Here is a 26323-nt window from a genome sequence, read left to right as displayed (position 1 = left end):
GTTGACATTTTAGTGATATCCAGTCATTTTTTATTAATAAGTGATTGTTTCCATAATAAATAATTATGGAATTTGCAAAGACATGATCATAATGAACATAAAACATGAGCTTTCTTACTTTTAATAAAAATGTATGCAGATATATCCCCTGGACTTCAAAAGTCCCTCAATCATATATTGAACCAGTACTTAAAATAAGTGATTAAACGTCCTATTCTATTTTTTTTAAATGCATAAAGCTTTATTTACATCTTATTTATAGGCGTCCAGAGACAAACACATGCATGTCTTACTACAGATGCATTCCTGTGTGCGCAGGTGGTATTGTGAATTCAACACACAAACACAGCTCTCCTGTATGCATTATTCAGATTCAACCAGACAGAATCACTGCAGTTTCTATTTTTACGTGCTTTGCCACTCCAGGCAGGATGAAGGAGGTTAAGGACGGACAGGAGGAAGAGCTAAAAGGAGAAACTAAAGGACTGAATTGTGAGAAAAATATCAAAGAAGAGACAAAAATGAGCCACAGAAAAGAGACAGGTGGAAGTTATGAGAGAAGAGATTCCGATGAAAGAATGGTTTTATATCTCTTCTTCTTCAAAGACAGTGCAGAAGACCAAAATAAGATTGCTGCTATTTATTGCCCATACTGACAGATATCTGTTCAGGATCTGAGTCCAAATCACTGAACTTCTCTGACATGAGGCTGTAATTAAGCATCAGCTGCCACCTACTGGCAGACTGGATGCACAAAGTATTTTCAGGTTTATCAGCAGCGTTGTGCTGCAGCATCCAGACAGAGAAAACAAGGTGATGGTGACACAGAGAGAGTAAACAGGGAGGACAAATGAGCAGTTTGATTAGAAGTGCAGGAGGCAGGTGTGAATATCAGCGACAATCTCACATTCATGTGGGTGCGAGTTTATATGCGTGATGATGTTACCTGGGAACACTCGTCAGGTAGGTGAGCACGTTGTGAAACTCTCTGTCAGTGATCTCTCCAAACGCAGGGAATTCTGGGAACACGATGATGGGGCTGCCGTTGTCTCCTCTACCTCCTACGAAAAAGAAAAAGCATTGAACGTTGAAGCTTTTCACATGAATATGAAGGAATTACGTCAGAATTCATTGCGTACATCTCCGTGGGAATTTTTGGCATCAGTGTAGCACAAAACATACGATGATATATTTGTGAAGTAAAGAAATCCTTGTATGTTGTTGGTCTGGGGGCTTTGTTCCTCAATCTGGAAAGGAAAATGACTGTAGAAGTTCAGCTAGAATGAAGGAAGAGAGCACTGGATAAGAAGAAAATGTGGCCACTGGGGGGCACTGGTGGTAAAGTCATACTGTGATGAGTGGAGGGTCTGTACAGGAATACCAATATCCATCATTATAACAACAATATAGCCTCTTGTTTAACCCTCATGTCGTCCTGCGGGTCAAAATTAACCCGGTTCAAAGTTTGAAAATGTGGGGGAAAAAAAAAATATATATTTTCATGTCCACATTTTCAACATTTTTGGGAAAATTTCGAACATTTTTTGGTGGAAAAAAAGAAATGTTAAAATGTTTCTTAAGAACATTCACAAAAAATAATCTTTTTATGTGAATGTTCTTAAAGAAAATATTAGAAGTTTTACTGATATATATGGAATCACTTTAGATATTTTTAGGATTTTTTGAAAGATTTTTACTCATTTTTGAAAAATATTTACAAGAATTTTCTTGCAAAATTTGTTCTTTTAAACATTCTTGAAAATAAAATTAAGGGAACTTTTAAGGAATTATTGGAATTTTTTCTGAAGGTTTTGCAAATTTTCAGGAATTTGGGGATTTTTTTGCTGAATTTTTGGATTTTCTTCAGACAAGGAAACAACATTTTTGGTGCCTATAAACAAAGACAACAGAAGGGTTAAAAACAAACAGTAAAAATCCATTAACAACTAAAAAACTGTGGCCACAGGGGGGCACTGATACTAAAGCTACATGGTGATGAGTTGAGGGATGATATATAAAATACAATATCCATCATAATAACAATAATCTCCTGCGGCTCATTTTGAAACAGATGGACAGACAAAAATCCACTGGTAACATAATAACTACGATTTTTAAATACAAAATGTGCATAATATGCAGTAAAGGACAAGATTAAGACGCCTGACGTGTCAACAATCGAGTTAAAAATGGTTTATTGGTTCAACAAAACTGATATTGTATCACAAGTGTTTCATTCATGATTAAACAAATAGGATTTCAAAAAATATCTTTGCAATTAATTAGAATTTAACATTTAAAATCTTCCCACTCTGCTTCCGCAGGACTGCTTGAAGTGGTTTGATGAGATTTAATTGCCATTAAATTCTGATTTAAATATTGCTAAACCCTGACTTATTATTTTTTTTCCAACTAAACCAAAGAGAAGAGCACAGAGTTAAAAAGAAAACAAAAAAAGAGAAAACCTTTATATGAAGTAGCTGCAAATGTTGGCAGGAAGCTGACTGAGTATGTTTTGAGACTCACCCGAATTACTCAACATTTCAGGATGGAACAATAAAGTGAGATGAAGAAATGACACGATGTGGAGAGATGCTGCTGTGTTTGCACACAATGATTGATGCTGACACCAAAAATCTCACCTCTCTCTCTCAAACACAAACACAGCATCTCCCTCCCTGTGTAGAACAGCTGCTCTGTCAGCGCATGCCACTGGAATATCAATCTGTCTGCCTTTTCTTCCCTCGTCACTATAGCAACAGCAAGTGCATGGTCATGGTTTTGACATGTGCTTAGATCTTTGTCCGCAAAATGGTTTCCAGACTCGACTGCAGCCACAAGGTCACCTCCGCCACACGCAGAGATGGCAGTTTTTATATAACTGCAGGCACGGAAAGAAGACGTGCCACAAATATCTATGAAATCCTGCAAATTTGTGCTAAGAAGGACGCTTGTGGAGATGAAAACAACAGAACTACGGAACAGGTAACAGTAGCGAGAAGATAGCAGGTGACTGAAGTAAAACCTGACAAACAGTGACGAGGAAACGGACAGAGGTGGCATTTGAATAGCAAATCATTAGAAAACTGTTCAGATGCAAAGTGGAAAAGCTAAAATTCAAATAGCATCTGACTGCAGGTAATTAAACATGAAACTGGCAGTGACACACACACGTATCCAACAACTCAAGTACACAGATAAGAAAAAAACTAACAAAAAAAAAGCATCACCTGACAGGAAGGCAAACTGCTTTTTGAGGTCGGGGGTGATGTCAGCAGCTCGGAGTGGACTGCTGTCCAGCTGCATGATCTCATCTGCAGAAGAGAGAGAAATGAGGATATTAGTGAAGCCACTGCAGGGTTTAATGAATAAACCTAACAAACATGAGGCCCGCGGGCCAAAAGTGGTCCTCCAGAGGGTCCAATCCGGCCCTCAAAGTGTAAAAATTCTAGAGAAGACATTAACTGCAGACTGTAAATTAGTAAAACTATGAATTTAAAATCATTTCTTGACCAGAACAAGTTGTTTTGATCAGAAAGTAAAATACTACATTGCTCATTGTTCTTTTGCCATTTTGTGTCTCATTTTTTGTAATATTTTGTTTTTGTTGTTTTTTTGTTTGACTTTGTCGTTTGTCTCACGTTTTTGTCATTTTGTTTCTCGCTTTCGTCGTTTTGTGTTTCCTTTTGTCTTGCTTGTGATTTGTCTTATTTTTGCCATTTTGTGCTTTGCTTTATTCATTGTTTTGTGTATCATTTTGTGCTTTTTTGTCTCACTTGTGTTGTCTATTTTTTTTGTCACAAACTTTTTTTGTCAAATTTTTTCTCTTTCCAGTTTTGTTTCCCATCATTTTTCTCATTTTTTGTAATATTTTGTCTGTTGTTGTTTTGTGTCTCATTTTTGTCATTTTGTGTCTCATTTTTGTAATATTTTGTCTTGTGTTTGTCGTTTTTAAAGTAAAATACTACATCGTTCAGTTCCAGATACCTGTGACTAAAAGTTTTGTACTTTTGTAGACACTCTGTGATCTGTAATTTGTAATGTGGAAATGATAAAATGAGGCTGAATGTTGTTGAAATTGAATTTATTTTTTCTTAACCAATTTCAAGTGGTTCATGATGTTTTCAAAAAGATACTTAACTGAATGTGAATATTGTCAGAATGTACTTTTTTTTGCACTAAAACAAAGGGAAAATGTGGAGTTGTGGTTATTTATAGGTTATTATGCTGTGATTTTTACTGGTCCGGTCCACTGGAGATCAAATTGGTATGAATGTGGAACCTGAGCTAAGATGAGTTTGACACCCCTGGTTTAATGCATAAACTTAACAAACATGTTTAGAATAAGTCATCTACTACTTCCAGACATGACCAAGTAATCTATGTACAATATTAACTGCTACATTGTCATCGATACTATGTTAAACGCACACTTTCGACTAAAACACAGTTAAACTGTAATATCTTCAGTATGTTAGGATTAATGGTTTCTTTCAGTAAAGTCCTCTGTCACCTTAGATCTGTTCTGGCATAGATAGATAGCACACAGTATCGATAAACTAACAGGCTTCATTAACAGCCCTTCACCCCACATGCAGTCCCCTTTATACGGATTAAAATAATCAGATTTAAGGTTCGTTCCCCCAGTGGGAGATTCTGATTATACCACAGACCAAACAGGAGGCCGCAAAGCCGAGCAGGAAGTCTGTGACTATTTGGAAAGACTTTATTACTACATTAGGAGTGTAATGATAATATAGAGGCATAGACAGTTATGCAACATCATAGTCTCAGACATTGCAAAGTCAAAGCAATGATACAGAGATACAGCTGAAATTAATTCCTAGTCTGCCAGCTGCTCATGAATGTGCATTAAAAGGCCGTGAAAACCTATGTCCTTAATCATCTTCTCACTGCAGTGTAAGTAATTAGACCATACGAACACATCATTTTCTCATTAAATTTGAGCAGTTTCTTCACATGAGCGTTTCTGTGTTATCATCTTGATGGTTTGAGGGGGCTCAGCAGGGGAAAGAGGTGACCTACTTCTGCGGATTATGATTTTGCAATAATTGATTAAGAATCTGTTGGCAGAAGCTGCTTGCTGAGGTTGCCGTTTTTGAAAAGTCAGCTCAGCACACATTAGTTCTGATGAAAGACATCATCTAAGCTAATAAAAAAAATATCTTTTTTCCTCAGTTTTTTCTCAGTTGGCCATGAATATTTATGCTGTAGAACTATATAGAAGGTTTCAAGAGAAGTATTCAGAGGCTTTGAACATAAAAAGGATCCCTATAATATGTAGAAGCCGCTCTGATGTATTCTGAGCTATTTCTTGGTAAATGAAAACTGGAAAGAGTTCAACATGAAACTGAGAGCTACAAAACAGATCAATACCAAAACTACAGCTACTACTCTACTCTGTCTCTCAGAAACTCTATCCTTTGCTTGACATGCCAAAATGTACTTATTTTAAATTTTCCAGGTGAAATTCATTCCAAATTCACTTTATAGTCCACTATCAGATGTAGATGTCTACAGTCAAATATACACATTCTTACATCACAGAACAACACAGAATCTGAGGTTTGTAGTGTTTAATTCAACAGCGCATTGGTATCAGTGTGTAAATCCAACAAAATTTGTGATCTGAGGGAAGACATGAATTTAACCCTCCTGTTGTCTTCATTTACCAGCACCAAAAAAATACTGTTTCCTTGTCTGAAAAAAATCCAAAAATTCAGCAAAAAAATTCCCCAAATTTCTGAAAATTTGCAAAACCTTCAGGAAGAAAATTGTAATGATTCCTTAAAAGTTTCCCTTAAAAGTTTGATTTTTTTAAAAAAATCCCCAAATTTGGCAAGAAAATTCTTAGAAATATTTTCAAAAAATGATTAAAAATCTTCTAAAAAAAATCCTAAAAATATCTAAAATGATAATATATATGTCAGTAAAACTTCTAATATTTTCTTTAAGAACATTCACGTAAAAATAAACTAAAATCCAGAGAATTTTGCTGGATTTTAGATGATTTTTAGGTGAATGTTCTTGAGCATTTTTAACATTTCTTTTTTCCACCAAAAAATGTTCAAAGATTTCCCAAAAATGTTGAAAATGTGGACATCAGACGTTTCACTGTGAAAATATTTTTTTTCCCACATTTTCAAACTTTAAAAAGGGTCAATTTTGACACGAGGGTTAAGCAGGAACAATGTGATGAAATACTGCAAAAACAAGCTACTCTAAGCTCAGGAGTATAAGTTCTTGTGGCATTCTGGTACACAAACATTTTGTGTTGAAATGGCTTTTGTCTCAAAAAGACAAGTAAAGCTCAAAACCTGAACAACAATTCCTCTGTTACTGGCAACATCTCCTAAATGGATGTCCCAAAACGCCTGCATATTTCATATCTACCCTCCACAAAATGGGGCTTTTTATGGCTTTCTGTCATTTAACTTAAACACTGAGACTGCATCTCTAGACAGAGCATGAAAAACATGTGAAGCACTAGCCTCTTCTGATTTTCCATTTTCTTTATAAAACCACTTTACCTCACAAAGATGCCCAGAACTGGAGATCTGCAGTATGCAGCACAAAAAACCCTTTTCGGTGTAAGAAAGTCCACAAGCTTCTCTAGCATCTAGAAGTACTTGAGGTAAAATAGCCTGAAGATGTTGAAACACGCGTAAAAATGATGTGTATTTTGGGAAAAGCCAGGAGATTACAGGATGTTTCCTGTGGATGTGGATGCAAACACAGACACCCATGTTAAAGTAACACAGAAGATCAATATTGACTTTTCATGCCGTCTCTTTCGGTTTCCTGAATCATCATGTCATTGTCATGCTGGAGAGCGTAGCTTCATTCTACATGAGTAAATGTCTTTCTGGATCAAAACAGTCCTTTACCTATAATCATAAGTACAGAAACTGTCCTCTAACATACACAAGGATAGAAGAGTCTTATCTGTCCTTACTGTAATAAAGGCCAAAGAGCCCAAAAATCATCTTTAAATAAAAGGGAATCATAATATAAAGATAACAAGTACAGCATGTATTGATTTTCTGGCATTTATCTTGGTGAAGTCAAGATTTTGTCAGTGAAAGAACGTGGGACAAAAAGCAGCAAGTCTTAAAGAAGCTTAAAGGAAAGATATCAAACACTGCAGAGATTTGACACAGGTGAATTTTCCTTCTATGACTCCCTACCTGTCCTGGGACATTAATGTGACATCAGCGCCCACCTACCACCAGCTCCATACTCACAGAAGCAGTCAGTCCATCACATAATCTCCCACATTGCTAACCCTAACCCTTTGTTGACAGGACTCATTCAGGTGTGTCCTTTTGGTTTGGCATTTTCCTGCCACCTTAAAACATTATTCCTCTCAGACTAGCCGGTGCCAAACAAATTCTATGAAGACAACATCAAAGGTTTGCGCTAATTATGTGACTTAAAGGTGGAGTCTGGAGAAATGCTACTGATTTTTACCTGGTTAATATATGTAGATAGTTATCATGTACCCCATCTTTCCTTCCCTTCCCTTTTACCCTGTCCTGTGCACGAGCGTGAGCGTGCACGAGCATGATTGTGCACAGGACACCCTTGAGTTTGCCATTTACAGAGCCAGGGCTGTGTACAAACACCACATTTTAACTCGGCACACCCACAGAAACAACAAACAGCAGACGGTGAGGAGAAATTCACTGCATTCAACAAAAAGTGCATCAAATTACTATCACTGACTTTACCTTTCAAGCAGCATTCCGATACATTTTCCATTTTGCATCACAGTTTCTGAACTTATTGCCAAATACTTGCAAGAAGACTGTAGCTCCAGGTACTTTAGCTCCTACAGTTCTAATGTTCTCAGTCTCAATGAAAGTCAAAGCGTCATGAAAAACATTTTTGTTTGTATGAACTTTTTTTTTTGATTCTGAACTTTATATTTTGCGAAATAGAATAGAGCAAACAGTCTGGAATACATTTCCATCATGTCTTACTCCCTTATTCTTATCTAGACCTGGAAATGACTAAAATCTAACTTCATATTTGTCCATAATGCATAGGAACTTTTAAGTCTCTTAAGTCTCACCCCCAAATCACATGGCTGATGGGCAGTAAAGACCAAAGATTCACAGGCCTTGAATGGTTGTGAAACTAGCTGGGGATGGATCTCAGAACTGCATCATAAGTACCTGATACTTGGTGACGCACACTCCCTCCTCTGCAGAGTCTACAACATGAGGTAGCTGCTCCAGGTTAACCTTTCTCTGAAACCATCTGTCTTCTCTGTGCAGAATGTCAACACGGCTGTCCTTAAAGTAGTTTCTCTTATCCTGTAGATGCAGATGGACTGCTCAGTCTCATCCTGAGGAGCTGACTCCATTCTATAAAGGTCTCTGAACTCCTGGTTGCATTGGACTGCATATACAAATTTGCTCAGCTTGTGTTTTGGTGTTTTATCTGAAGTGCATCAGAACATTATGTTTGCAGAAAATCTTTCAAAGTTTCTCAGACACACTGGCTACAAACGAGATGACATTGTTTAGAAATGTGAGCTGTACTCTCATTACTGCAAACCAGTGAAAAACCTCAGAGGAAGCAGCAATCTCATAAAATCGCCACAACTGTTTCAGACAATTTGGCACCCATATGGAAGCTCTAAGAAGCTGAGGGAGAAAACAAGCTTTCTGGGTTGTTTAATACTACTATGAGAAGGAGAGAGGATGCAACGCTGTGGCATTGAACTGGTTAAGTTTATCCTAAATGGTCCCATGCAGCCTGTGAAGCAGGTGGTTTTAAATCTTGCATGACAGCAGGAGACCTTTGACACTAATCTACCATCATGCAGGAGTACACACAGACACACTCACTTACATGGAGTTTAGAAAACGGTACATGTTATTCACAATGAGGTAATTAACCTGGAATCGACATGATGTTAACTCATCATGACCTGATGTGCTATTCAATAAAAACCATAATTTGCAGCTGCATCCATTTTAGCTTCTCCTCTGCTGGAAATCCTCTGTATCTGACATGATAAAAAGTTATACTAATTCATCCATTGTAAGTTAAAAGCCACTCTGCAGAACTAATTATACTGATCACACACTTTTATGACTTGGTTCTGTGTTCATAAAACAATCTCACATTAGAATCTAATCAGTTTAGTTCCTTTAACCCTCTTGTTGTCCTGCAGGCCAAACTGACCCGTTTTAAAGTTTGAAAATGTGGGAAAAGATATATATTTTCACAGTGAAACTTCTGATGTCCACATTTTCAACATTTTTGGGAAATCTTTAAACATTTTTTGGTGGAAAAAAAGAAATGTTAAAAATGTTTCTTTAAGAACATTCACAAAAAAATCAACCAAAATCCAGGGAAATTCACTGGATTTTGGTTGATTTTTTGTGAATGTTCTTAAAGAAAATATTAGAAGTTTTACTGATATATATGGAATCACTTTAGATATTTTTAGGATTTTTTTTTGAAAGATTTTTACTAATTTTACAAGAATTTTCTTGCCAAATTTGGGGGATTTTCTTTTTTTTTTTTTAAATAGAGCTTTTAAGGGAAACGTTTAAGGAATTATTGAAATTTTCTTCCTGAAGGTTTTGCAATATTTCAGAAATTTGTGGAATTTTTTTGCTGAATTTTTGGGATTTTTTTGTCAGACAAGGAAACAATATTTTTTGGTGCCCATAAATGAGGACAACAGGAGGGTTAATTCTTACAAAGATTCAGGTTTTCTGTATCCGTTGATTAGAAACTGCTGTCTGATACCGAATTTACAGATTAATTGAGACAGTTTGCTTTTCATCCTTTTTTTCAAATTAATCTCAAGCAAGGGGGTTCACACCTTCTAAACAGAAACCAGACAAGTGGAGTGAAGACGTGATAAATGACTGTATCTCTGATGTTTGTAACGGTAAAGCGTTGCTGTCCTGTTAATAATGGCCAGCACCGCCTGAGGTGTTTGGCCACAAAGCTGCTGTCTAGCCATCTGCAAAGCACTCACAGCTGCTCACATGCTCCTTATGTACTCAAGTTCACACAGAAACCGCCATCAGTTTCCTCTCTTTGACCTGGCCTCACTTTCTCAGGCAGCCACACCTTGCCCCCAGAAACTCCCACACATATCAAATCCAAACCAACCCCCCGCCCGGGCCACCGGTAGCTGCACCTTGTTTCTAAAGAGGGGCTATTCTATTACGGAAAAATCCCCTCAGCCTCCTCTTATGGTCACTTTTCCCCCCATATCCCTAACCTTCATGTACAGATACACAATGGCCACACTTACTCCTTCATTTGAAAGAGACTTCCACTATATTATACAACAAAAAAACCCCTCTGGCCATCTGAGTGGAAGAAGATGAGCCAGTAGCAGATACTACTGTATTTATCACAAAGGGAAAGGCAGTGAAACTACTCCAGTGTCTCATCAGCAAGTATCACTGATGTCACAATGATCTCAAATTATTAAAAACTTGGAGTGTGTATTTTACTTATATTCATCAGTACTGCATTACATGACAGGTAAGAGGATGTCGTCAAAGTATTTGCTCTTTAAACTTTATAACTAAAAAAAAACTTTCATCAATCTCATATTTCCTCTCAATTGAAACTATTTTAACTTCATTAACCCTCCTGTTGTCTTCATTTACGGACACCAAAAAATATTGTTTCCTTGTCTGAAAAAAAATTCCAAAAATTCAGCAAAAAAACTCCACAAATTTCTGAAAATTTGCAAAACCTTCAGGAAGAAAATTCCAATAAGTCCTTAAAAGTTTCCCTTAAAAGTTTTATTTTTTAAAAATCCCCCAAATTTGGCAAGAAAATTCTTGTAAATATTTTCAAAAAATGAGTAAAAATCTTCCCCAAAAAATCCTAAAAATATCTAAAGTGATTCCATAAATGTCAGTAAAACTGCTAATATTTTCTTTTAGAACATTCACATAAAAGTCAATCAAAATCCAGTGAAATTCACTGGATTTTGGTTGATTTTTTTGTGAATGTTCTTAAGAAACATTTTTAACATTTCTTTTTTTTTTCCACCAAAAAATGTTCAAAGATTTCCCCAAAAATGTTGAAACTGTGGACATCAGAAGTTTCACAGTGAATTTTTTTTTCTCCACGTTTTCAAACTTAAAACCCACCAGACGACACGAGGGTTAAAGCATTTTATTCTGCTCTATAGGGATAAAGTGACTCTTGCTATTGAGAAAACACACACCATAAAGGAGCTGAACGTTATTCCTATGTGCCACATGTAAACACACACTCACGTACACACCACCTGCTGGTTGAGGCGCTAATGTTCTTTCAAAGGCTTAACGGTGAGGATTAGTGTCCACTCACGCTCACGTTTGTGGGTGACGAGTCAAACGTTAGTGGGTCACCGTCACACACCTGGACCGCCTAACACTACTGACACAGATTAAACAGACCAGAGGGCTGGAATCCTGGATCGCCAGGTCAGAAAGGCCAAAAAAGGAAAAAGAACTAACTGGCTTTTATCTTGTTAACCAATGTTCAAGAAATAACTTCCTCAACCTGGGCTGCTCCATAGTTTCTTGACTTTCCCTGCTTTTGTGTAAGGATTTCAAAATCATTCTAAAAACACCTTAAACTCTGAATAATGGACAGTTCAGATTTGGGGGTCAGGGGACAGCGACTAAGGTGGGGGAGGGAAACAAGTGGGAACAAGGGGCTTACAGTCACGGTCATGGAGGAGGAGGAGCAGAGATAAAGCAAACAGATGAGCAGTGACAGATAATATGAGAGAGGCAAAAGGTTGAGAGGCTTCAGAAGAGATGATGGTTCAAAAGGCGTCGTCCGAGACGATGGCGATGATTAACAAGTGTGCTAATCTAACAAATGATCAAAGAATACTGGACTCCCACTGAAACAATCCTGAAAAACGACATTAAAAACCAAACTGTTTCCAATCTCCTCTGTTGTACCTCAGCCACAACTCTATATATAGTTCAGTAATGCGTCAGTGTTGATCATTATCACAAGATTACATATACTTCTGCACAAAACAGGACATGGATGGACAAAAGCATCTGATTCCTGTGTGATTTCTAGAGTTTATATTTCCATTTTCAACTCATTGTAGATTTTATAGAAAAAACAACAGACGTAGTATGAAACTGGACTGCAAAAAACAGTTAACCCTCCTGTTGTCTTCTTTTACAGGCAGCAAAAAATATTGCTTCCTTGTCTGGAAAAAATACCAAATTTCAGCAAAAAAAATCCACAAATTTCTGAAAATTTGCAAAAACTTCAGGAAGAAAATTCCAATGATTCCTTAAAAGGTTCCTTAAAAAAATCCCCCAAATTTGGCAAGAAAATTCTTGTAAATATTTTCAAAAAATTTGTAAAAATCTTCCAAAAAATCCTAAAAACATCTAAAGTGATTACATATATATCAGTAAAACTTCGTAAAACAGCAAATTTCACTGGATTTTGGTTGATTTTTTTGTGAATGTTCTTAAAGAAACATTTTTTTTCCAACAAAAAATGTTCAAAAATTTCCCAAAAATGTTGAAAATGTGGACGTCAGTAGTTTCATTGTGAAAATATATTTTTTTCTACATTTTCAAACTTCAAAACGAGTTGATTTGACCTGCAGGACAATAGGAGGGTTAAGAAACAAATATCAAACGGTGTACCTCCCTAGTATGAACACTAGTTGAGAGAAAAACAGGTGAACTCAAACAGAAGAAGACAGGTGGAAGGTGTGGAGTTAAGATGGCAGAAACTTTGCTTAAATTAAAGGACTAGGCTTAGAAAATGGAATAAACTGCCAAAAGCATGAGAAAGAGAGCAAGAGAGTGATGAGGAAAAAATCAGTTTGTCGTACAAAATGATAAATCATCCAAACACGTACCACACAGCCAGTGGCAACGGCGGGAAAATCTGTAGTATCTCTCCACCTCCTCAAGACTGATTCGTACAAGACCCCCATTCTCTTCTCCAGGAACTGAGCACACATCCAGTCCTGCCTCCACATTTTCCTCTTCGCTCCCCTCAGTCAGATCATCTGTTTCTCTATTCTCCACTCCTTGAGTTCGACCTTCTCCATCACCTCCTGCGTTTTCCTTTCGTCGCTCCGGAAAATCTGTGCATCCAATAATCACAAACTCCTCTTTTTCCTCACATTCAACGGAACATACAATCATCTGCTCTGCTTTAAAGAGCTCTGAGTCTTCAGGGTTCATGCAAAATCCAGAATCTAACATAACTTCTGCTTCCTCCTCCACGGAGAAGCCTGAATCCTCCATCTCCTCTCCTCCCATCCTCCTGTTCCAGTCTTGTTCACTGCTCTTCTGTAACATTTATTCCATGCAGCTATGCAAAAATAAAAAAAGAGGTATCACAACTGCTTCCTTCTCATTCTGACTCCACCTTTTTCCCAAACTCTACACTCAGTCTCTGTCAGGCTGCAGGTGCTCTACAGCCTGTGGACATTAGTCAGTAACTGAGAGGACTTCCTACTGCAAACTCAGGTTACCTACCCTGTACACAAAAGCGACAGTGTAGTGTTTGACCCCACCCTCTCTCTTTACCCCTCTACCTGTATCCCTCCCCTAAAAGAACAGCTACCTGACTGCAGCCAGCTCAAAGACAACGCCTCTGACCTGCTCATATACGACTGAGCCTGACCTCTAAAAAGGATCCAGTCATGCCTCTTTGTGACGCATTAGGAAGAGGGAAAAAAAATCGATGAGTTATGTTCTGCTAGCATGTTCTGTCACCTTGGTTAGATACGACCTGCAGCTCCTAGCGCTCATTTACTTAGTCCAACAAAACCCAGGATCCTTGTCTGCCTTATCTCAGGAGATGTGGACCAAATGTACAAAGCCTCCATTCTGACCAGAAGCATTTAAACACGGCCTGCATCCCCATTTAACCGTTCACTCACTGTATCTATTCAGAGCCTCCACTCTTGTTTACTCCACTCAAAAGACCCCATTCTTGCAAACTTACTGAAAGACTTGATTCTAACGAGACCTCTCACAGAAAGATACTGTTTCTGTTAACAGAATGCAGCAGTTTAGATTCAGTTTCAATGAGTTGTGTGGAAGATAAAATTCAGCCAAGACAAGCTAATAGACACCATTCTGCACCTCCTAACTCAGCCATTATCCACTAAAAGAAGCACAGTGGTGGTAAAGAGGTTTGTGTAAAGTGTGCGTGTTTGTGGTGCACTGTGTTTAAGGTGTGTTTACTCTATGACTGAGGGCATGCATGAGGCTATCAGTGTCATAAACCTTGAGAGATAAAAGCCAAAGCCATCAAAATGGAGAACTACACAACTTAACCCTCCTGTCGTCCTGTGGGTCAAATTAACCCGGTTTAAAGTTTGAAAATGTGGAGAAAAAAAACATATTTTCACAGTGAAACTTCTGATGTCCATATTTTCAACATTTTTGGGAAATCTTTGAACATTTTTTGGTGGAAAAAAAGAAATGTTAAAAATGTTTCTTAAGAACATTCACACAAAAATCAACCAAAATCCAGCGAATTTCACTGGATTTTGGTTGATTTTTATGTGAATGTTCTTAAAGAAAATATTAGAAGTTTTACTGATATATATGGAATCACTTTAGATATTTTTAGGATTTTATTTTTTTGGAAGATTCTTACTCATTTTTTGAAAATATTTACAAGAATTTTCTTGCCAAATTTGGGGTATTTTTTTTAAATAAAACTTTCAACTTTTAAATTATTTTAAAGGACAAATCTCTAAATATAAAAGTTTTATACACTGAAATGAGTTTTTAGGCCCAGAGAGGGACTAAAACATGAAAATTAAAAAGTTAATCACTTAATTTTCTTTTTTTTCTCAGATTTTGGTGTATTGAACTTTCCTCAGCACTGTAGTCCCTGTTGATACCAACTTCACTGCTTCTACATCAAAAATCAATGCCAAATATATATATTTTTCTAAATCTGTAATTACACGTCTTGAAGTTCTGTCTTTCTTTCACCCAAATCCCCAGTATGTCTTTTCCAAACTCACAAAAAATGCTTGAATGGGGAGAAAGGAAGAAACCTTAGGAAGACCCAGAGGACCAAACCTTCTTCCAGGAAACATGCACATATAGTTGAATGCAAAAGCACTTTTTCAAATGTTCTGTTACTTTTTATTTTATGAACTTCTGAATGTCATCAAAGTGTTTTTAATGTAGAGTTTCCATTATCCAAAAAAATGTCAGTAAGAGTCTAAAAGTTCTATGAAGGAGTTGCTTCTTTTGGAGACATTTGTGCATCTTCTCTCTTTTTTTAACTTCTTCTGAAGCAGAGATCAGTCTAAGAATCAGTAGGAATAACTTGCAGATCTATTTCTTATGTGAGTAACTTACAAATACAAGTAATCACACAAAAACCAACAAACCTACTGAACAAAAAAGATCATTACTTCTTTTCTTCTCTTCTCTTTAACCCTAACCCTTGCTATCAGATATAGATGTGGCTTCAGTCTACAAAACCAAACACGTAAAACATTCTCTCTTGAATTCTCCTCATGGATAATGACTTTACCAGTGCAGGGAGGCAGAGGAACGGAAACCTTTCCTCTGAGGTCTCACAGATTTGGGTGCAGAAAAACAAAACTGACAAGATGGACAGACTGCATGTCTGCTCCATGCATGCAAAACCACATGAAATCCACAAGCAAACGCATTCAGTGGCATTCATCGTAGAACAGAACAAACAGAAATACCAGAGTACAACCTTGGCGAGAGCTGAAGCAAAGATGTGGACATCTGAAGGATATGCAAGGTCTCAAGATGCAAATTATTTCAGCAAGCTATAGGAAAATAGCTTACAAAAGACAGAAAGACAGATTTTCCAAGATACAAAAAAATGCACAAAAGACAAATTAAAACACCATCCACACATCCCCTGACTCACGTGGCTTAAGCGGGACCATTTGCAGCCCACTATCCCATTGAGGAGCGCTCTTCCTACTTTTCCTCACCATGCTTTTCTCACTGCGTCTTCGTTGTCCTTTTCAAACTAGTGGCAAAAACCAAGTTCTCTGAGTGGCTGAAAGGACACGAAACTGAAAGCTCAGCAGCTTCAATCAGCAGTTCCCATTCCTTTGCTGCAGCTCATCTGCTGCTAAGCTGCTGCATGCTGCAATTTCTGCATTTGCTGAAGAACCTCTTACTGCTGTGGAAAAATGGCAGTGCAGCTGCAGGGATCTGCATGTTGGAAACTGTTTAAGCTGCGCAGTCACGCACTCTCACACGGACACAAAATGTTGCACACACACAGACACACAAACAGCCCAGTGGGGAGAAAGGGAAGCCCACAGGAAACACTGTGTGAGGCTCTGGGCGTGATGCCCTGCAGAACTCTGGCCAGAGCTTCAATCAGAAATGTATTATGCACAAATGCGCACGTGCGCACACACACACACACACACACACACACACACACACACACACACACACACACACACACACACACACACACACACACACACACACACGGACATGTAGTCTCATGTGCCACTTGTCAACGCTGGAAAGTTGCAAATAAAGCAAGACACACACAAACAGTACAGTCCCTCCTCCTGTCAGTCTTACCATCCCAGTCTCTCCAGGAGTTCTTGCGGCTGGCAGGGTTGAAAGGGAAAGGAGTGCCCAGTCCAGAGATGTCCAAGCTCTGGATCAGATAACTGAACCGGTTCATGAGCCGGTACGACGCCTCGCCACCCTCCCGCAGAAACTCATGCAGAGACATGAGAGCCGGCTGCTGGTGTCCCACACTCAAACAGACTCTGTCATCCAGAGAGACCCCCCTCACTGCACTTTCAAAGCTCTGCTGCACACTCTAGTCCACTCCAAAGCGCAGCCCTCGAATGCAGACATGGGAAGAGTCCTTCTTTGTTGTACTGCGCCTGGGTCACTCTGGATCACAACGACACGCTCTCACTTGCATCCTGTGATGAGAGTTCTGCATTGGCCACATACAAGACGAGCCCAGTGTCCTCTGCAGAGCCACACTGGGGATTTGAGGAAACAGCACGGTGCACAGCCGGCAGAACGAGGAAAAGAGCTGAGTCACTGTCTGCACAACCTCTGAAACAAACACTGTTCACTGGAGGCGAGAACGGGCCCAGGTTTGCTCACACACACTCTCTCTGATGCACACACATAACCCATCGCTAGTGCAACTCTGGACAGCTCAGGGAAGCGTAGGTTTCCTAGGAGGGATGAGAGGGAAGGGTGGAGGGCAGCAGAAGCAGAGGGCAGCCGGTGGAGCACAAATCCCCTTCTGCTGAACGGGCTAATTATATTCCTCCACTCCTTAACTAATCTGCCTTTTCTTTCCCTCTTTCCATCTCCTCACATTCTTCAATGCATTTAATTCCCTGTAAACCAGAAGAGAATGCAAAATGCAGGACAACTGCACTGAAACCAATCAGCTGCAAAATTACCAAAATAAATAAATAAAACTTTATTTTTAGAATGTGTTATTTGTCAATAAGTTGTCAGTAACTGAGGTTGGAGGAGCGAACATAGTGGTTCATTTTTCGTGGCAGAGAAGAGGAGGTTCTTTTAAGTTTATATGTGTGTTTTGTGTGTGTGTGTTTGTGTTGCGTAGATAAAGCTGGCAAGCAGAAGGCAGCTTGCAGTTTCTGGGCTTAGAGTAGAGATGAGAGAAGAGCTGCACTCTCTCACATACTGATGAGGAGGACGAGACACACAACATCAGCTTCCTATTCAGTAACCGTTACCCTGACCCCCTCTTCCCTCCATCTTTTCATCTTCCTCTTCTTCTCGCTAATCAGGTCTGATCCCTCTTTTATGGCATCTCATGTGTACTACCTTTACTATAGTTCCTCTTCACACCGACTTCACACTTACATGTTCCAGCATGTGCGGGACATTAATACATGCTGACAAAAGCTCTAACCTTGTCTTTCTTTCCACCAAATTAAAGATGCAGTCTGCAATTTTGGAGAAAAGATGGGTGATATTTAGAATATTTAGCATATTGAGACAGTTAGCATCTACCAGGTTTGTTCTGTGAGACGTGTTTCTGTGTAATTTTTGAGAAAATCTGAAGTGAATGAAATGTTGGAAAAAACAAAAGGAAACTGCACCGGCGCCGGTAAGCTAGGTTGCATGTAATTGGACTCACTATATGTAGATTATATACAGTATGCCTGCCATTGGTTACACATTTCACACCATATTCTCCTCCCCTTCCACCATCTATGTTTTGCCATTTTCAAAGCTCCTTTGCTACAGGAAACAACTTCTGGGGCACAGCTTACTGTGCTAAAAATTTCAAGATTTGCTCGAGTGATTGGTTTAACCCTTGTGTCGCCCAGCGGGTCAAAATTGATCTTTAAACCCTTCTTTAAACCCAAAGTTATAGAGTTGAGGCTGATGGAGTTGTCATTATGTTTGCCGGTATTAGTCATAAACCAAGTATTTGACAATCATAATGTTTAACTCAGTCATTACATTTTTATCATAACATGAATGCGAACCAAATTTAATGGCAGTGCATCCAAACATTGTCAAGATTTTTCACTAAAAACCACAGATGTCTGCCATACAATGTTATTGAACAGAGGAAAAGTCACGGAGAAACAAAACTCATCATGAATGTCTGGTTGGCCAGCTGAATCCACACAGCCACAGAACTAGTGTAGCTAAAAGCCAAAGAATAATTTATTAGTATTGCTACTACAGATAAACAACTTTCTCAAATCAAACCAGAGCATTAGCCATTTTTAGTTAACTGCACTCTAAGTTACAAGTTTGTTTTTTTCCTGCACATCACAATGAATGCATTTGGTTTTCAGTACGTCATTGTACTTCTATGTCTGTGCTCCATTGTGGTTTTGTGAGAATAAAAGCTATATAGTTGAACCGTACTGTGAATGTAAAGGCACGCCTAGAGAATGAGCTATAAACTCTGTGCAGCACGTCAGTTTTATGCTTTGATAAAGCAACCATGTTAAACTGCATCGCACCTATCAAATAAAAATAAATTCAACTTCAAATATACCCACACACTGCTTGTACTGACAAAGAATATGGAAACGAATATTAACGTATGGCATACGACAAACAGAACAGAGCTGAAGGAATTAAAACAAAGCTTTCAGATCCCTCTGCAGACAGTCCAAGGGATATTTTGTTTGAAGAAACTTCAAACGCATCGTGACAAGCAAATGCAACAAAAAAAATTGAGAACATTGCATTACTGGATCAATCTCTTGGCTTTGGGTACTTGCGTCTGTCTAGATATTCCTGACTAGCTGGAGGCTAATAGTGGCCTGCTGGATCCATCTGGCCATACACCTGCTCTGCCTTTAGGGATGAACAGCGCAGCTCACTGAATGAACCCTTGACCTAAAGCTAAAGTGGAACCTGACACTCGCATTCTGTTAACCAAAGAAGTCTGACATTCATATCTGATTTATACCCTTCACATCCTTCCTGAGCTGTTCAAACAATACAACAGAGGAGCATTTGATCAATAACAAATGACTAAGATCAAACAGCTAGCGCGTGCTTCCGTGACAGCTGGACTGCTTCAAGTTAACACTTTCATAAACCTGAACTTCTTCCTAAAAGGCTGCAAACACACATGCAGAGAGGTGTGAACACACACTCGCCACATCAGCTAGAATACGTGCCGTTTATGACACGATAAATAAAAACAGTGACCCCCCTCCTAAGCGCGACCGGTTGCAGATGAACACATTCCTGCTGGAAAAGCTGAGACCAGTGATTTACTGGACTGGATGTGTCCATTTAAATGAACTGGAAGTAGGTCAAATGCCCAGTTAGAGAGTCGAGGAGAGGCGGTCTGTGAGAAGGGCTGCAGGAAGCAATGATATTCATGGCTGAGCTAATCTAATGTGCTTTTTTTGATTTCATTAGTCCAATAAAATAAAATGCTACGATGGCAATGTCATGGTTCCCACATGGTGCATCACAATGACTCCTCTGATCTTCTGTCTGGCACCAAAATGGGGTGGTTCTGAGCAAAATGTTTCAACTATTGGATGGAATATTTGTAGATATGCACACATTTCCATCAGGACGAACTGCAACCACTTCTGTAATCCTTTAACTTTTCATCTGGCTCCATCATGAGGTCAAAATTTAAATTTGTCAAACACCTGCTAGAGTGTAATTCCTTTCAGCCTCAATCAAAGATGCAAACACACAGAGCTAAGGTGGTGAACATGATACTTGGTTTTACTGATCACAGACATGAGGTTAAGAATCTAAAACATTTTCCCATCTCATCCCCACTCATTGCTGCTGGCTAAACTGGAGGATGGACTGGATCACTGCAACTGAATATATTCTCCAAAAAAAGAAAATGCAGCTACAGGTTGCGATGCAAATGGATGTTCCCGATTTGTATCAGCTTGTGGTTTTTACATATGCACCCACGTTAACAGCAAAACACAGACCATCAGACACCAGAAGCAGAGACAGACACAACAATGTGTTTGTAACTTTTTCTCTGGGAAGAAGAAAAAAATAGCGCTCTCCTCTCTGTTTTCTGCATTTTACAACACTTCCTTTTCAGAGCTGTAGATGCGACAGTGCTAAATCCTTCACATCCTCAGCTGACTTTGTTTCCCTGACTCTCTTTCCGTCACTCTCCCTTCATCTCTGCTGTCTTCAGTGATCAGTGTTAGACTCTTCCTCTCTGAGCCGATTACAGCTCTCATCCTCCTGCCACAGCACATTTTTGTCACATTTCCTTATAAACAGAGTGCTGCCAGTGACTGGATTTCTGAAAACATTTACTCGAACGCTGCACACTTAACCCTCGTGTTGTCCTGCAGATCAAATTGACCCGTTTTTAAAAAATATTGGAAAAAAATATATTTTCACAGTGAAAACTTCCACATTTTCAACATTTTTTGGGAAATTTTTGAACATTTTTTGGTGGAAAAAAAAAGAAATGTTAAAAAAAAGTTTCTTTAAGAACATTCACAAAAAAGCAACCAAAATCCAGCGAATTTTGCTGGGTTTTGGTTGATTTTTTTGTGTGAATGTTCTTAAAGAAAATATTAGAAGTTTTACTGATATATACGTAATCACTACAGATACTTTTAGGATTTTTTGGAAGATTTTTACTCATTTTTTGAAAATATTTACAAGAATTTTCTTGTCAAATTTGGGGGATTTTTTGAAAATAAAACTTTTAATGGAAACTTTGAAGGAATTATTGGAATATTCTTCCTGAAGGTTTTGCAAATTTTCAGAAATTTGGGGAATTTTTCTGCTGAATTTTTGGATTTTTTTTTCAGACAAGGAAACAATATTTTTTGGTTCCCATAAATGAAGACAACAGGAGGGTTAAAGGGATAGTTCGGGATTTTTGACATGAATCTCTATGGCAGCCCTATTCAATTAGCGGCCCGCGGGCCACATGCGGCCCGAAAGCAAGCCTCGAGTGGCCCTAAAGCAACTGCCGAGTGATTGGGACTTGGGTCCGAGAAAAACAGAAAAACATCTTTCAGTAACACTGACAAGTTCTTACAAAAATTCCAACATTATTGCAAACATTGAATGCAACACTTACCGTAACCTAGCAACTAACCCACAATGCATTGTGTTGAGGAGACGCGTTTGAAAAGTTAACATTAGCAGTTCTATACAGGCGAAAATAGCAGCGTGTCTTTTTCTATCCTGAAACGATAAATCGGCGAGGAAAACCGTCGGTTTAATCCTGCGTGGACTGACAAGTATTTATTTATTTACCACCAAGTCCGAACGCCAAACCAATGCGTTTACTCTGCAACGAGTGCTTTGCAGCGCTGAAAGATTGTCATGTCCGAAGACGCCACATTGAAAAAACATGCCGCGTTTCGGACAAACTTTCCCGAGGGATGTCACGAGAGAGCGGCTATAATTCAGAGTTTGACTGCATCTTACAACCGGAGCTGTACTACAATGAAGCGGACCTGCACAGCTCAGGAAAGGGCCACGAAAAAGAGGCTGTTCACAGACTCAGAAACTATGAAGGACTGCATGTTGGCTGTCGTGGATGAAGTTTTAACGGACGATAAAGTTTAGACGAGTGTGACATCTGCTATCAAACAGCTCTGACACGTCAAACATTCTCGCCACAGATGTCTTCGAGACATGGTAAGTGCAACAAAGCAGCGTGCTGTAGCAGACACTAAAGGTAGTTTTATGTATTTATGTGACTATTTTATGTTCACTTATTAGAAGTTTAATATTTAAGAAAGACATTTTGTTTTGACAGTTATTTCACTTAGTTGCACTTTATTATGCACTTTATTGTCAGCTTTATTTCGTTTCAAAGGGATAGTAACTATCACTGTGCCTACTGTTTATTTTTGTGATTATATGCACTGAAGCTGTGACTGTCACAGATGAGACCAAATATGGACAGGGACAAACTCTGTTTTTTGTTATTTCAAAAGAAGAATAATGTCTCAAGTTCTGAAAAGTTACTGTTAAGCAAGTTACTTTTTAATGCACTTTGAGATGTGACCAAAACAAAAGATGGTGTTTCTAATATGCACTTAGTTTTTATGTTCATATGCACCTTAACCTGTGCTTATATTTACCTATCAAAATGTGTTGAAGTTGTGTTTGAAATGTAAAATTTAAAGAAGCAGTATTTCAGCACAGGTTTAGACTAAGTACTGCTCTTCTATTGTGTTTATGTCCTTTTGGATGTGGCAATACGTTTATAAACATCCAGCGTGTTTGTTATCTTATTTGTTTGTGTTTATTTTAAATGGTTAACTTTGCTCACTGTCTGCTAAAAACATCCGGCCCAGCTCATGTTCTTAGTCTGAAAATCCGGCCCGAGTCAATTTTTAATTGAATAGCCCTGCTCTATGGCATCCCTATCATTAGTAACGTACACTCTCACTGTCTTACCCCCGACAGTGTCCCGTGAGCCGAGTTCTGGTCCGGTTCTGGTCGCGGCGAAAGTAGTCCGGCAGGTTTCCAGGGTCACTTAAATAAAACGTATTTCTTCTAAAAACAGCATGTGTTCAAAAGAGTGATTTATTTGCATCACAAAACCCATTTCCACGAAAAAGTCACACCACGTAATCACGTGGCACTACTTCCTGTCCCGTCGTATCAATGCGCGCTGTCCTCCAGCTGACTGCTGCGTACATGTGTTGATATCAACAACGCTAACGAGCAGGCTAAGTTTGAGAGCGGTAGACCGACACGTTTATCAGCTTAGTTACAAGTTAGAAACCAAACATTTTTACATATTATATGATAAATGGGGCGGACTTGTGACTACCCAGGCTGCAGCAATAAAGATGTGCCTGGATCTTGTCACGGATTTCATCGCTTTCCAGTGATGGACGTAGCTCTGTGGGAACTCAGACATGGTAGCCTATCGTTCTGATCGCCCTGAGTAATAAACAAAGTGAAACAGGTAGCCGCGGGGTGGGCTTACGGCAGCGCGCATTGATACGACGGGACAGGAAGTAGTGCCAAGTGATTACGTGGTGTGACTTTTTCGTGGAAATGGGTTTTGTGATGCAAATAAATCACTCTTTTGAACACATGCTGTTTTTAGAAGAAATACGTTTCATTTAAGTGACCCTGGAAACCTGCCGGACTACTTTCGCCGCGACCAGAACCGGACCAGAACTCGGCTCACGGGACACTGTCGGGGGTAAGACAGTGAGAGTGTACGTTACTAATGATAGGGATGCCATAGAGATTCATGTCAAAAATCCCGAACTATCCCCTCCTGAGCATGCAATAATGAAACATATGACGGGGTTTTCATTTTGAGTTCAGTGTAGTAGAGTGATTCATCTTCAGAGATTAAATATGAGCATTTTCACTCCTCTATCTTGGACATCGCCATGTTCCCCTCCTTCCTCAAGTCCACCCACTCACTACTGCCTTGCATTCACCATATCTGGTGCTGAGAGGGAGACGATGCAACCAGAGCAGTATGAATAATTTCAGAGCCTTAACACCCATAGAAGACTCAAAAATAAATCATGCAAAAGGAGAAGCAGACACTAAACATTATTTCTCCTCAGTCAGCATACATGATGTAGCTTTCCATATGCAGATGCAAACATAAATGATGTCCTAATAGCTATGTTTTTCTAAATGAGGTTCCACAGCACTGTCAAATGAAACAATATCAGCATGAAACAAAACGTTTGCTGGCCAAGTGTGCGGCATGTGCATGTTGTGTGTGCATTCATGCATGTGACAGTGGCTGTGTGCTGGCAGTGAGTGGATTAAGAGAGATCTCTATAAATGGATCAGAAAGGAAGAGGAGCAAATACAAAAAAACCCCCCCAAAAAAAACATATTAGCTGCTTCAGTTTAGCAAAGGAGAAAAATCTGGCCTTTAATCAGCTGCATTAAATCAAGAGGATGCAGGAGAAACATCACACATACATTCAGAAAAGGGTCCTCATGTCAACTAAACGGGCTCTGACATAGCTCTTCATGATGAATTTGCACTTGAGCTGCAAATAAAAGGCAGCACCATAAAATGTTTCCCTGCAGTGGCTTTGATTTTTTAAATATCAAACACAAAAGTGCCACAGGCTGAAAGAGTGGAGCCCTGCACCAAACACAATAGCACAAACCTGACAGCAAAATCTACAAAAAGGTGTGATTATCTGAAGTGTCAAGCCCACGTTAGGTAACTGTTTGAAGGTTACAGAGGGGTCGGGTGATTCATGTATGGGTCACCGTGTCTCCCAATCAAACATATTCCAAATGTTTATCGAAAAAATAGGCCAGTAAGGCAGTGTATCACAGCACAAATCCTCCTGAGTGCAGCCTGCATTTCTGCACACTTCACATGCATCATTGGGCACAACAGATTTTAGGCTATTTTATGTGAAATCTGATAAAAATACAACAGAGAAAGCTTTACGTGTGGCAGCAGTTCAACCTTACTGCGTTAAAAATAGTTTCAGCTCTTGCTCCACAACAGCATGTAACACATCGTATCTTACAGGATCAAATAATATGGGTACGGATCACATTTTCCACAGCAAGCATAAATTGTATTTGTAGGTCTTGTAACATAAACAGAGCTTGCTGGTCCAACACCTGCTTAGCTTGAGGCGGAAACATCTTGAAAAGCAGAGTATTAATCAAAGCTGACATGACGATCCTGCATTTTCTGCAGAAATCTATTTGTTTTGACTCCCATTTTGTGGAAATTTAACCAATCCAGAGGAACAATATTGTTGGTTAATGTCTCTGCATATTAGTATATTATCTATATCCATGTTTCAAACACAATACTCAGCAATCAGTGATACAACAGCTAAGACGTATAGCTTGTTTTGGCTGTGTTGTTGTTGCCCACCTATGCTTTGGGTGACGGTCCTCAGTCTCTCCAGCAGCTCCCCCAGGGCCATCTCCTCCGTCTTCATCCACAGGATCATCCTCCAAAGGGACAGTGGAAGACCAGCTGCCCAGCCAAAAGACACTTTCACAGGGAGAAGAGACAGCTTGCCTGCTTTTTGCTGAACGCTGCTTCGGAGAGTGGATGACGGTGAAGAAGACGACGGGGGAAAAGGACAGAGGGACTGTAGCGGTGACAAGCCCAGCCCAGGAGAAGGGACGAGGGAGATGCAGCAGGGTAAACGAGCCGGGAACGTGACCGCCTGGCTGCTGCCCAGTTCGCCTCAAGAATTCTTGAAGGAAAGAGATCTCAATGCAAATGTGGGTGTGAGCAGCTTGGCAGAGCTGGGATGCTTGGGAGAGAAAACGACTGCTCTGGAGGATGGAGAGGATGCTGTGGAGACGGATGAGGGAGTGATGCTGAGGCTGCTACAGCGACGAGTCCTGCACAGAGGGATGCAGAGCAGCGAAGGATGGCGGCAGTTGAGATGGGGAGGAGGTGGAGATCAGGTGGAGATCAGGTGGAGATCAGGAGACAGCCTCGTTCACACATGCATTCGTCAGCCTCAGCACACATGATGCTGCAAACCTGTGCAGATCTGGCAGACAGAAAGGGGGAGGGGACGTGAAGGTCAGCGTGGCAGTTTCTCACAAACAGCTGATGCAACAGTGACATCCAGTGTGGAAGAAAGGCACAACAGCTGTGTCATGAAACGCTCTCATCTGCAGAAGCATAAACACTCAGGCTGGTCACGCACCGTTGGTTATGCTGTATTGCCACCGTGTGACGACACCAGGCTATGACAAAAATGAGTTGGGTGCTGCACAAGCTTGAATTCAAGGTTCCTAGATGGCAATATGTTGGTCTTTCTTGAACAAATAAATGTCAACTTGGTTACACTTATCATTGTTTATAT

The 26323-nt window shown here is 39.5% G+C and overlaps 1 protein-coding gene across 3 annotated transcripts; it reads right to left on the bottom strand.

Annotated features, from left to right (window-relative positions):
• Window positions 1-866: 866 nt before the first annotated feature.
• mcf2lb (mcf.2 cell line derived transforming sequence-like b) lies at window positions 867-26032 on the bottom strand. 3 transcript variants are annotated; one of them, XM_055014980.1, is made up of 3 exons: window positions 12902-13549; window positions 3231-3314; window positions 867-1061 (listed from the first exon to the last, which is right to left on the bottom strand). In XM_055014980.1, the coding sequence occupies exons 1-3, from the start codon at window positions 13347-13349 to the stop codon at window positions 943-945; spliced, it is 651 nt and encodes a 216-aa protein (XP_054870955.1). In that variant the 5' UTR covers window positions 13350-13549; the 3' UTR covers window positions 867-942. The 3 variants fall into 3 exon arrangements, with proteins under 3 accessions (XP_054870955.1, XP_054870956.1, XP_054870957.1); XM_055014981.1 differs by lacking the exon at window positions 12902-13549 and adding an exon at window positions 16611-17200 and having other exon boundaries at window positions 899-1061; XM_055014982.1 differs by lacking the exon at window positions 12902-13549 and adding an exon at window positions 25369-26032 and having other exon boundaries at window positions 926-1061.
• Window positions 26033-26323: the final 291 nt, after the last annotated feature.

Source organism: Amphiprion ocellaris, chromosome 11, assembly GCF_022539595.1.
Source record: "Amphiprion ocellaris isolate individual 3 ecotype Okinawa chromosome 11, ASM2253959v1, whole genome shotgun sequence".
NCBI classification, from domain to species: domain Eukaryota; kingdom Metazoa; phylum Chordata; class Actinopteri; family Pomacentridae; genus Amphiprion; species Amphiprion ocellaris.
Note: the sequence above shows the minus strand (reverse complement) of the source record. Positions and strands in the feature narration are given on the sequence as shown.

Excerpts from the sequence above, each read along its gene's own strand:
- mcf2lb (XM_055014980.1), bottom strand. The coding sequence starts at position 13,349 with ATGTTACAGAAGAGCAGTGAACAAGACTGGAACAGGAGGATGGGAGGA. Across the intron at positions 3,315-12,901 it reads CCGTTGCCACTGGCTGTGTG|ATGAGATCATGCAGCTGGAC; the intron begins GTACGTGTTTGG and ends TCTCTTCTGCAG. Across the intron at positions 1,062-3,230 it reads GCAGTTTGCCTTCCTGTCAG|GAGGTAGAGGAGACAACGGC; the intron begins GTGATGCTTTTT and ends TCTTTTTCGTAG.